Here is a 13,956-nt window from a genome sequence, read left to right as displayed (position 1 = left end):
CAAACTAAAATGTCAGTGACTTATTTTAAATTAGAATATTTACAGTTTAATATTAATGTCAGAATGCAGAAAAATAAACATTAATAAAATGGCTGACACACATTGAATGCTTAGTACCTAGGGTCTGTTAGACACTTCATGTGTAATATTCAACTGAAGTTTCACAGAAGCCTTGTTTTTAATGATAAAAAATGGGAGTAGAGAGGGTGGCTTGCCCAGAGCACACAATTACCATGGTGGACTCAGAACTCATCTTCAGAGTCACTCTAATGCTGTGTCTTCAGCCACCACAATCTCCCAAAGCCACAGACAAGAGCTCAATGTGCTGAACAAATGTCAATAGACAATATTCCTTTTTATGAATTGGTTTTATGATCTGTTGTTTTAATAGAAAATCTTCCCAAGATATTATTACTTCAGGAGTACATGAGATAGGTACCAATTTTCTGCTAGTGCTCAGAAACTTTAATTCTTTTTGCCAACTCAATTTAAGAAACTAATTAATACATTTTATGATTTAATGATTGACTCCAAAATGTAGGTGCCTCAGTTTAGTGGCTGGACTGAGGGTACGCAGTTACAATGTTGATGGCTTGCTGGTAGTTTTCTAAGATATATATATAATATATAACATATATTATATATATAAAATCTAAATAGTATAGTCTACTTACATAAAATATACCTTATTATACAGTTTTTATGTGTGTCATGATTAAAACTTTAATAACTCTTATAGCAATAACAGTGAATAAGTGAAATTGTTTCCCTAAAGCTTTGGGAAAAAAACTAAGCTTCCAAATACCATTTGTGTTGTTTACTAAGCAAAATGTATTTTAGATCATTTATATTCAGTATTGTCAGCTGTAAAGTGGCCCAATATTTACTTTAAAAAGGCTGTATTTGGGGATTGTATAACTTGTCCATTTCTTAGTGGGTAATGGGTATTTCATGATCCCCATTTTATGCAAAGCACTGTCTGAGAAGCAATTTTAACAAAGAAAAAAAATCCGTCCACAACAGCTGAAGTATATATATGACATTTAGGTTAGAACACTGAGGTAATTAGTTAACATTATATAAATAGAACACAGATAATGCACTTAATGCCCTTACTTGTGAGTGAATACCACAAACCAAATGCAAAGTATCACTGGTTACTATGATACTGATCACTGTTATATTTTACTGCACATAGAGCCTTCTGTCTCTTCATGCAGTAAATAGGAAGCTATGAGGTAAACAAAACAATGAGGGCTCATTGTTCTATTCTGCAAGTATTTAAATAGAAGTGTTCTAAAAAGGATAAAGATTCCTGAATTTGTGCTTTGATTCAGTTAAAGAGGATGGAGCAGAAACTCCCCAGCAATTGTCTTGGCTCCCTGTTCCCTGGCGTGCCTTCAGAAGCTATGGCCTGCCTCTTCTACTTCAGCAGTGTTGATGACATTGAAAACTCATTAATGAAGCTCCATTCCCCAGGCCCAACAGCAATTTACATTGCATAAATGAAACCAACAGCCTGGAAAAGAGTGCCCTGTGTGAAAAGGCAGCTGCTCTGCTTAGTGGCTCAGCTTGGAGATTAGTTGGTTCTAAGTTTCTGAATTCTCAAAATGAAGGCTCTGGTGTCAATGTTTTTTTTTCAAATGAGATATTTTATTCTTATGCATTACTAATAAGTTTGGGGGGAGGAAGCAGTGAAGAAAGTGAAAAAATAGAAACCCTGCCCCTGGCATCCAAGTCCTAATATGTTCACAAACCACAGTTTCTTTTTTTCCACAAAGCTTCCAAGAAGTGTTTGATTACTACTTTTTTAAAAATTAATTTAAGTTTTATTTTTTATGTGTGTTTCTGTTTTGCCATGGATGTTTGTTTTTAAATTTTAAATAGCTTGTTTTACATGTCAATCTCAGTTCCCTCTCCCTCCCCTCCTCCTGCACTCCCCATCCCCCCCAACCTCCCACCCTATTGCCAATTCCTTCCACATAGGGGATATCTAGAGTCTGTCCAGGCACTCTCCTAAGAGTCCAGGCTGAGAGAGCATCCCTCTTTGTGCTGTGGGTACACGATGTCTGTTTGTATTCCAGGGATAAACACTGATCCACTGCTCAGGGCCCCATAGGTTGCCCAGGCCTTCTCGCTGACACTCACATTCAGGGGCCCAGATCAGTCCCATGCATGGATGTTGAAGAGCAGTCAGTCCTCTTAACAACTGAGCCATCTCTCCAGCCCCAACTGCTACTTTTTTTTTTCCAGTTTAAATTTAGATAAGAAACGAGGTTGCTTCACAAGTCAGTTCCAGGTCCCTCTCCCATTCCCTCCCCTCCTCCCGTGCCCTCCCCCAACCCCCCCCCGTTATCCCCTCATTCCCCCAGGGAGGGTGAGGCCCTCCATGGGGGTGTCCATAGTCTGTCATTTCATATAGGGCAGGGCCTAGACCCTTCCCCAAGAGTTCAGGGTGAGAGTGCACCTCACATTGTTCTATGGGAGTCCAAAGTCCGTGTGTATACTTGGGATGGGTACTGATCTGCTGCCCAAGGCTCAATAGATTCCCTAGGCCTCCTCATTGACACCCATATTCAGGGGGTATTGATCAGTCCCATGCTGGATTCCCATGCTGATGCCTGGGATTCAAGAGTTAACCTTTGTCTAGTCAGCTGTTTCTGGGGGTTAAACCAGCCCAGTCTTAATCCCTTTGATCACCAGTCCTCCCTCTCTGTTACTGGCTTTCTTGAGTTCAGCTCAGTACTTAACCAAGGGAGTCTGCCTCTTCTTCGATCAGCCACTAAATGAAGTTTCTGTTTCCCAGACTCTCTGGCCATAGGATTGTAGGCTGGCACTCCCCAGATCTATGTCTATAATCCATATATGAGAGAGTACATGCCATGTTTCTCTTTTTGTGACTGGGTTACCTCACTCAGGATGGTTTCTTCTAGTGTCATCCATTTGCCTGCGAATCTCATGATTCCATTATTTTTTTCTGCTGAATAGTACTCCATTGTGTAGATGTACCACATTTTCTCTATCCACTCTTCGGGTGAGGGACATCTAGGTTGCTTCCAAGTTCTGGCTATTACAAATAAAGCTGCTATGAACATAGTGGAACAGACATCTTTGTTGTATGAATGGGCATCTTTTGGATATATGCCTAAGAGTGGAGTTGCTGGGTCTACTTTTTAATGGATATTTAGGGGTTAGTTTCATTTCTGTGGACACACAAGTTCCTATGTAGGAACTACATTTTCATGTAACTCAAAACGTTTACCCATTGATCGAGAGTGCATCGCAAAATGGGTTTTTATTGTCTTAAGTAACGAAATACTCTAAAGAGCAGCAGCTCACCTCTGCAAACCTCAACTTCAACTTCCTGAAATTCTGAACCAGCATCTGCCTAGCCATTTCATCCCTGCCTCTCCAGATAATTATTTGCCTTACGGCAACCCACTTTCAGGATCCCCTCTTCCCACTACACCTCCAGTCCCCTGATGTGACCAGGATCTCCTGAGATCATTCCTGAAGCAGAAACACTCCCACGTAATATGAAGTCAGACAAATTTGGACATCTAATTTCTCAATGGAAACTCTAAAAGCCAGAAGGGCCTGGCAAGAGAAGTTCTACAACTCCAAGAAACAGAGACTAATAGATCTGTATGAGTTTGAGGTCAGTCTGTTCTGCATAGTGAGTTCCAGGACATCCAGAGCTAAAAATCTGATGAGATGGTTAGATAGATAGATAGATAGATAGATAGATAGATAGATAGATAGATAGATAGATAGGTATGTAGTTAGGTAGGTAGGTAGTCAGGCAGGCAGGCAGACAGACAGATTGATCTTTTAAGATCTAGAGACGGAGGGTGACAGCAAGGAAATAATGCCTTCAGATACAACAAGACTGAAGCACATATGAATTTCCAGAAAATATAGGCAGTAGGCATGTATGCTGTACTTAAGCATCAACTCACCTTCCCCATGTACACTGAAATATTTGGCAAAAGACATTAGTTCTAATACCCAACTACTAAGCTATCTCTAATTGACAACTGCTCACAAAGGAACAATTAGTTTTTCCAAGGATGTCTCACTGGGTACGCAATCTATACTTAAGGGCAAGCCCCATGCCGAGCAATCATTGGCCAACACAAAATGAACTCAAAGGTATTTTGGAGATATTTTTGTCTCATTTTGTTTTCTTCGTTTGATTTTTTGTATAGTATGGTTTCTGCTTTTGTGTTTTTATGGGTTTCCTCTGTGTGAGTGTGAGTGTGTATATGTGTGTGCATGCTTACGTGTTTCTCTTGTATTTTCTTGTTTATTTGTTTGTTAGTTTGTTTCTTTTATTCTTGTTTGTTTGCAATTTCTACTTGCCTGTTTGTTTTCTTAAGCAAGAGACATGGAGCTTGAAAGATGGGCAGTTGGGGAGAATTTTGGATGCGATGAAGGAGGGGAAACTGATCAAAAAGCTTTCTTTATACTTAGGAAAAGAGACTATTCATGGACCATTTTCCATGTGATATATATTTAACAAATTCCAAAACTTGTGAACTAAAGGCCAAGTTCTTACTCAAATGGAAACGTATCTCAAAAAGGGATAACAATATTTAAAAATCATATAAAATTATACTTACATATCACTGACTTTTATAAATGCTAAGGTCATGTTTGTTCTATAAAATTAAGTGAATGTGCCAAACTAAGGAAGAGTAATACATGCCAAAGGTGTAAAATACAGGTGTAGTACCAATAGCCTTTTACATATGTGCACTTGAGCATTTAACAATTCAGGGTGCAGATGACTATTCCGTTATTTTATATAAAGGAATAGCTATTTAAGTGTATGCAAGTTAATTGAAATGCATGAATTTTGGATTTAGAAAGGTTCATGTTTGAGTGACTACATCAATCTCAGAGCTAATTTGCAAGGTCTATACAATGAAGCACTTTTTATTTAAATAATGAAAATGAAACCACACTAAGAGATACCTTGAATGGAAATTACTGATGGGACATTGACACATAATATATGCTAAAAGAATACCATAATTATGAGTTCATGTTTTATGCTCTTTGAAGGAAGACAATTATTATGTACTGTGAATATGTCAGAAGTATGTAGGCCAAGAATGAGAACTATAATCTTAGGCAAGCATGGTGTTACAGAGGATGAACCAAAAATTTTTAAAAGTAGTCATTATTATGTTAATTAAGTTGACTCTGTGGATGTTAGTCACACATCATTTAAAACTATGTATTAAAAAGTTGGACTGCAGCATTCCCAGGCAAAAACATTGACTTATGACAACTTAAATGATTTTGTAGAATTAATGACAGTAGAATTAAAATTGTATTTATCATTTTGAAATTGCGAAGGTAACCACCAGGTGGCGCACCATGAATTGAGTCTGTGATAGTCCACAGAAAATTGATTAAGTGTGTCAAATTAAGGAAAGTAGTGTACTCTTTTTCTGAGTATGTTTAACTAATTTCTTTGTAATAGTTAATGAATTTTTAAAATAATAAATTTCTATTAAAGATGAAATACAAATGAATTGAGTAGCATGCGATTTTGTTTTGTTTTGTTTTTCTTTTCATTTTTTGAGTAAGAGTTTCATTTTGTAGCTCTGCCTGTCCTGATACTCACCTTATAGACCCCAAGCTAGTCCCAGACTCACATAAATGTGCCTGCCTCTTTCTCTAGCGTGCTAGGATTCAAGGAGTGTGCCAATACTCCCAGCTTGACTAGCTTAAGATTTCTGGTAAGATGAATTTTAAAAATAGTTACAGTTTAGTGTGTGTGTGTGTGTGTGTGTGTGTGTGTGTGTGTGTGTGTGTGTGTGTGCTGTAAGTGCAGTGCAATGCTGTGATGTGAGTGCAGAGGTCAGAGGACAACTTGTAGAGTTTGATTCTTCCCTTCCAATATGTGGGTCCCAGGGATCTAACTAAGGTCATCAGTATTAAGGGAGATCATCTTCAGTGGAAGAATTTTAAATTCAAGGACATTTTATTTAAGTAACTTTACAGTTTACTAAGGACCATGTTGCAATAATATATTGTCAATATATGTGACTATAATTGAAATTGAAAACTTAGAAAAAATGAGTCCTATTAGCCTACTTGTCATTGACAACTTATCTAATCCTTGTTTTCATTTGTTTGTTTGTTTGTGTCTTTCACCCCAGTACCTGAAACTAAAAAAGGTGAAAAGATCTCCAAACCAGGTAAGGTTACTGGTTGTCACTTGTGTAGGAATAGATGGTCTTTTAGATAAAGGATGGTTTATAATCAAGGCAAAGTAAAGCTGTGAGCCTTCCCAGATAAACAAAAATAGAAGTCTACCTTCCAGGTATATTTAAAGTTTACAAGCAATAAGATAAAACCGAACTATTTTTTTAAATAAAACCTATGCTATTTGGAGATGGTTATTGAGTATGGCCATTAAATCAACAAGAACCATTACCAACCACTTCTTCTTCTTTATACACATTTAAACTATTTAAGAACTCATTAACTATAAGAAAAAAAATCATTAATTTTAACTCATGCTCACAGATCTGTGATATGCTTAACATGGGGGGATATTTTGCATTAAAAACAATTTTGCAGATAAGAGAAAAATAAAAAATAAACATGAATAACATTTTAATAAAATATAATCAACCAGTAAATTAATGAGAACAGAGAGCACACTCGGAGACACTACCATATGTCTGCAATTGTGTTGATAATTACAAAATTTACAAACATGTGAGAAGACGGTATTTTCTTTCAAAAAGTTATAATCATGAACCACTTCAACCTGGGTACAATATTAGTGAAGAGTTTTTAGGATGGTAGATAATGGAAGCATTCCAATAGTGTGTCATCATCAGTAAAATCCTCATGGAAGTGGTGTGTTTAAACTCCAGTTTTGCAATACATAAGAGTCTCTGTGATAGGAAATTTATTACAGCAATGGTGGAGACACTGTTGACTTCATGTTGGAAAGACATTTACTTGACTGTCTTTGCCACTTGTTATGGATGCAATTTAATAATGACTTACTGCTTCTAAAGTTCAATTTCCTTATCGTTTTCATGAAAATTGTCATACTCACCCATGAAGCAAGAGAGATGTTGCTTGCCACTTGAGTTAACTTCAATATGCCGTAGATGTATTTAGAAGGGAGCCTAGAATCAAGGTTGAGTCTCATATTGATTGGAGACCTGAGTCAATGAGATGAATGGAAAATGGAAAGAGTGCAGGAATGAGATGCAATCACATAAAAAGTGTTCTTGAAATCCAGACCTGGGGCTGAGGACCCAAAACAAAATTGGGATCCTTGAGGACCTGAGTAAGGAGCAATGGTATTGAGAATTATAACAGCACACAGAGTAACATCATGTAGAACTATTTTTAATTGTGGACTTGAGCACAAATTATTTATAATAATGAAAATAACCACAATGGAAGTTTGATATAGGCATGATATTAAGATATTTCTGATAAATTATTTATTCTTTAGTTAAGGTCTTTATTGCTGTGAAGAGATACCATGACCACAGCAAATCTTATACAAGAAAACATTTAATTGGGGCTGGCTTACAGTTCAGAGGTTTAGTCCATTATCATCATGACAGGAAGCATGGTGGCATGCAGCCAGACATAGTGCTGGAGAGTAGCTAAGAATTCTACACCTGAATCAGCAGACGACAGCAAGAGAGAGTGACTCTGGCATCAGAAACTCCAAAGCCCGGTGTCAGTGACACACTTCCTCCAACAAGATTACTCCTACTCCAATAAGTCACACCTCTAATAACGCCAGTCTCTGGTAATGCATTCAAATCTATGAGCTTATGGGGGCCATTCCTATTTAACCAACCACAACTTTCAAAATGAATTACAACAATGACTCATGTTCAGTATGGAAAGATTCCTTAAGAATCATTCATTCTTGGAACCCATTGAAAATGACTAATGATAATTTGTCATATATTCCTCTAGGAATATGAATGAAGACATGTTCAGAACAACATTATTCTCCTTGTATTATGCTATTGTTGTTTCTGTCATTAGGAAGATAATTCCTGATCAAAGAATAGATGCACATGACTGTAGTATTTTTATAGCTTCAAGGTCTCAAGCATGAGATGCTTCAGCAGGTGTCAATTATACAAGTTGCAATCGTGAAATGGAAGAAGGCATGACATCTGCATAGAGGGAATCTTCAGACCCTGGAAAATGAGTCATAATGGCTTTGAATGCTTGGACTATATCCATGAGTGAAGAGGTTTGGAGTAGAAGACAGGAGAAAACAAAAGCATTATTTTAAAACAATGAAAATGGAAAGAGAAAAGACCTAGAAAGGGCTGCTTTTGGAAAAGTAAACAATGTGGAAAGGAAGCAGAAAGGGCCTTAGTAGGAAACCAGGCAATAAATAGTTCTGGGGTCCCAAAGCGTAACAGAGACATTTTCAAGATAGAGTCGAAATGCCAACAGTTAGAACCAAGGTCTCTCTCATAAAGGTGAAGAGGCAAGATGACAGAAAAACAATGGCTATTATACTGACGAATAAAGCTGTCATCCCATGACCTTTGAGAAGATGCTTTTAGAAGGGTGGTGGGAGCAGAAACCTGACTACAGGAGTTAACAGGGGATTTCATCCTTTGTAACTGAATCAGAGCAGGGCAGCTCTGTGTAGCCACTTTATAAATCAGGGAAACAGTGAGATACCTACACAGGAAAAATTTGAAATATTGCATATTTTCTTTAGGAGGGTTAATCTCAAGAAGAGGAGAAGCAATAAGTCCACAGAGAACAATATTAATTAGAGGTAGTGTTGGGGTCTATACTAGAAGTGAAGAGAAATATTTTAATTAAGAGAAGAAAAATTTCCCCTGAGCTTGGGGGACATAATGAAAGAATAGTTTAATCTGGAAGAGTGCATATGAGGATTAATAATGAAGAGTGTGTAAGAGTGTGTATGTTTGGTGCTCTTTTCTTCTAAAATATTTGTGATGGTTACCAACGTGTTTATAACAAAATCTAAGATAGTATTGTTTCTCAATATAGCAACAACTCTGGAAACCATCAGATAATATTTTCCAACTTCCTTATTAATTAAACTGCCTTTCTTAAGAAAATTAAACTATTTATGCCACAGTAATTGAAAATAAATCAAGTACAAAAGATGACCAAATTTCTAACACTGGTGAAACAGTAATATGAGTTGTTTTCATATAGTCGACTGATAGTAAATGTGAGTATATGTATTTTATAAGGTAATTTATAAATAATTAATTGTTACATTCGAGAGAGATTCACAGCAACTGAAAATAATAAACTATTAAAAAGACATTTTAAATTCTGCATCTTGTGAAGCTCTTTTAGTATTGGACACTTGCTAACTGCAAATGATATGGGCAAATATTAGTAAAGGGTACAAAAATTCAGTTGTACAAGATGAGTTTTGGAATCAAAAGCTCAACATAACAAATTTTATGGATATGTCTGGATACACATCACATCCACACATTGAAAAATTAATTACCTGTGTGACATATCAAGAGGTAGCATATTTAGAGATATCTGATGTTAGTATCCTCAAAAAGAGATCTCAGAGATCTACCTTGTTCCTTATGTTACCAGAATACATAACAGAAATCCAATCAGATACTTAATGTACCAGTCAATGAGCCCCTTGAACTGGGGCTTACATCCCAGCTTTCAAAATGTAAAAAATACAATTTTGTTTTTTATAAGGCATGCAGTATGGTGTTTTAGAACAGCCAAAACAGAGTAAGGCAATGACTAGAGTCAATAAAAGCAAAATATATATACTTAAACTTTTTCAAGAGATTCTAACTTAGGTATTATTAACTTAATACTTAAGAGTACTAGCTTATTATTACAAAAACAACCCCACAGGAATTCCATATATGAGGTGATATATATGTAAATTAGTTTGATTTTGGGTAAGCATTTCACAATTTATACACACACCAACATCAACACATTACAATCTATGTCATATATACATATATATGTATATATATACATACATATACATACAACATATGTATACACAATTGTTTTCTTGTGAAAGCAAAATGTTGGAATCAAAGTAGGAAAATTTTTCACAAAGGGCTTTGCCACAATAGGAAGCGACTATATATTTATTAAGAAAATAATATTCATATGAAAACTCATGTTCTATAATCACATACACAAGTTCTGTATGCAACTCACCTTGCTTAAAATCAAAAGCAGCATTTCTTCTGTTTTCCTTTTCTTTTGTTCTTTATTTCTGCAAATGACAATCAGCATTCACTATCAGTTGCACTGATTTAAACTTCTCCGAGTCCCTTTACCCTTCCTTCTTTTCAAACTCACCATTCATGTAGGTACCACAATCTGCATTGTCCACAATGTCTACCAGTTTGTTTTCTACTCATTCTTTTTCTTGACTATGCCTCTGACTCTTGTCTGAGAACACATATAAAGCCATTAACTAATCATTCTTGTGTTTATTGCTTAAAGTTCTACCACCAATCTGCCAGTTTCCTTTGCAAAATGGTGTCTGCCATGAACAAAAAGAATGATATCATGAGCAAGATACTAGGTTACTATGCTCTATGACTACCTCATTACATCTCCTCAAACATGCTTCCTCTTATATTTACACACACATGCATACACACACACACACACAGAGAGAGGAGGGGAACAGAGAGACAGAATGATGTGATTTTATAAACAGACAACAGCAATCAAAAATAAAATAAAACACAATTGTATGGAGAATGTTCAGGTTTTGTGAACACACAACACACACACACACACACACACACACACAATACAAGTTGCTCATAAACTATATCCAAAGAAGGAGATGTAAGTCATCTCAAAACAAGAATAATTATTTTTTTGCTTATTTTTAAATACTGCATTTTAATTATGTTTCTCCCTTCCCTTCCAAACTTGCCTCCAAACTCTCCCACATATTCTTCCTTGATCTTTTTCTGATTCAAGGATGCATGTATGTATTTGTATATACAAATATACTCCTAAATATAACCTGCTGAGTCCATATAATGGTCTTGTTTCTATGTTTTCAGCGATAATTGTAGGCATCAGGAAACCCATTCGTGTGCTCTTCCCTGGGGAGGGTCACCTCTCCCACTCCCAGCTTCACTGAATTGCCTCTAGTTCTGTGTGATGGGTTGAAGCCTCCTGGGCTTTTCCTCTTGTAGTTTGGTATCTTTGTTGGCATTCTACTTGTTTCATTCACGTTTGGACAGTATTGCTGATGAGACTTAGCCAGTGTGTTTTTTTTATGTAAAGAGAAGACACAATCTCACAGCAAAGTCCCTGATCCTCTGGAATTTACAATCTCGCTGCCCCTTTTACTGCAAGGTTCACTGAATCTTAGGTATGGGAGAATTAGATAGTGGTATCTACTGGGATTGGGCTCCACAATTCTGCATATTGATTGGTTGCAGTTTTTGTAGGCTTCCCCATTTGTTCCAATCAGAAGTTTCCTTGAAAAAAGCTGAAGTCTACACTTACTTGTTCCCACAGGAAATAAGGACAGATGTTTATAGATTGTTGTTAGGGATTATGTTGGTTTATTAAATTAGTGGTTGCTGATTGCCCCCCCCAATACCGTGACCACACTAGCACCAGTTTGTTAGCTTGATTTCTAGTGCCAGGAATGGTATTCCTCATGTTGGGCAGGTATTAAGTCCAATAAGAGAGTCAATGGTTACTTCCAAGGTATGTGTGCCATTACCCCACCCCTATGGTTATTATGCCATGCTTATCGTTGATGTGGTTCATAGGCATCATAGCTGGGTAGAACCGTTTGTTGTCTCTTTCCTTAGGAAGTTTTGCATGGCTCCATCTGGTATAGTGATATATTATTTATGATTTATTAAAACTTGCCTAAAGATTCAGAAAGCAAAGTTAGCCACAAGCTATAAAAGCCAGGCACACAACCTTAATCCCACAATCTAGAAGCTAGGAGGTGGTGGTCCATATCTTTAATCCTAGGACTCAGGATTAAAAGACAGATGGATATCAGTGAATCCAAGGCCACCCAGATCTATACAAGAGTGAATTAGTCTAAAAGAAGCTTATAGTTTACAACTTTAATCCCAACATTACGGAAGTATATAAGACAGAAGCAAGGTCTCAGCGAGGCATTCATTCTCCAGCCATGCTGAGAATAAGTTACAGTCTGAGGCTTGATGAGAGCTTGTGGAAACAGGATTAGCCCATTCATCTTGAGGTAGAGGTAGGAAGCTAGTGACCGGCTGCTTTGCTTTTCTGAACTTCAGCTTGAAGTCAGAACTCCAGTATCATTGTTGGGTCATTCATTATTTCATGTTACAATCTGGTACTATGAACACTAGTCCTCAGGGAGGGGACATTCAAGTCAGTTATAGTTTAAGGACCCCGGAAATATTTATGTATTACATGGTGTGTTCAGCTTTAGGGATTTACCTTCTGCCTCTGGGCAGTGGGTAGACAAGGGCAACAACAACAGGTAGTATGTTTTGGGAGGCTCTTAGACAACCCTGTCCAACAGCTCAAAGGAAGGCTTCAAAACATGAGTAACTTTTAGCCACAGAAGTTCCAGAGAGTACACAAGATCTAGCTAGTGATGGAAAACAGTAGGGCAAATCAGGAATCACAAAGATTTCTGCATTGCTAAGCATCAAATCTGAAGTACAAAACAGGAGTGGATAATGCTAGCAACCCATGGCAGTGCAGTCAGCTCCAGGTACCCAAGGGTTGTGCCCTTTTTCTTAAATGAAAGGGGAAGAATCAAATGCAGGTAAGAACACTAAGATTAAATTTAAATCATATTTTGAATTTGCTCCTTTTATTGGCACATAGAATTTAGAAATGAAACTAATACCAATGGATTAAGGAAATAACATTCTGAATAAACATGCTGTTGTTGTATTGTTACCTAGAGGTATTGGAACATTTTTATAGATCATTTGTAGGATAGAAAGTAAGAGATTATAGACACAATACAAATGTTTCTAAAGTCCATGTATAGAGGAAAGTACTAACAAAAATCTAAGATAACCCCTAGAATTCTGTGTTCAGACAATTTGTGGACATTAATGTCATATAGCCTGATCCGAATTTACAAAAGAAATGATAGATCAAGGAAATGAAAATCACCATGTCATGCACATTTGGAGTGTTTAATCCTACACATTTCAAGTGTTCACTATGTGTGATGTTCGATGCATAAAAACAGACACAAAAGCTCTATCCTTCTATATTATAATCCATCTGTGTAGAGAAGAGAGAAGTTTTACAGCACATGTTTCTCAGGCATGTTACACCAGGCATGTTTATCAAGAAGGTTTGGAAAGAATACAGTGATAGCTCTGGATATCTCAGCCTGGATATGCTTGCTAAGATTACAAGACATCCTTAAGTTCTCACAGAGCATGTGCAGAGGGAAAGGAGCAGGGACTGAGTGAATAACCATGAAGGGCATTGTGATTTCGGGAATGGACAGAGGAGAAGTGGACCATGAAAGCACTTTAAATATATAAGGAAGAAAAACAAGGCAAAATGAAGAATGTCTTAAACGTTAGAGATATTGATTTGAATCCTGGAGGAAGTAATTTTTTTTAAATTTTATTTTCAGTTTAAATTTAGATAAGAAACAAGGTTACTTCACAAGTCAGTTCCAGGTCCCTCTCCCTTTCCCGCTCCTCCTCCCATGCCCTCCCCCCAACCCCCCATTATCCCCTCATTTCCACAGGGAGGGTGAGGCCCTCCATGGAGGTGTCCATAGTCTGTCATTTCATATAGGGCAGTAATTTTAAGATGTTAAATGTAGCAGAAAGTGACTGCTAGATAATCACTGCAATGTACTCATTGGAATGCAAAAAATAGAGCCATTCATAGCCTTAAGAGCAAATTCTTGGTGCTTGATAAAAGGAATCAAATTACCAG

At 37.0% G+C, this 13,956-nt stretch overlaps 1 protein-coding gene across 1 annotated transcript in view; it reads left to right on the top strand.

The window, feature by feature from the left end:
- Trdn (triadin) overlaps nt 1-13,956 on the top strand; it is a 372,838-nt gene that overhangs the window by 302,929 nt on the left and 55,953 nt on the right. The window contains exon 22 of the mRNA XM_040758270.1: nt 6,174-6,212. Within this exon, the coding sequence (XP_040614204.1) occupies nt 6,174-6,212 (39 nt within the window). The remainder of the gene's footprint in view (nt 1-6,173; nt 6,213-13,956) is intronic.

Source organism: Mesocricetus auratus, unplaced genomic scaffold (assembly GCF_017639785.1).
Source record: "Mesocricetus auratus isolate SY011 unplaced genomic scaffold, BCM_Maur_2.0 Super-Scaffold_100018, whole genome shotgun sequence".
In the NCBI taxonomy this organism is placed as follows: Eukaryota; Metazoa; Chordata; class Mammalia; order Rodentia; family Cricetidae; genus Mesocricetus; species Mesocricetus auratus.
The sequence above is the reverse complement of the archived record's forward strand: the minus strand, read 5'-3'. Positions and strand labels throughout refer to the sequence as shown.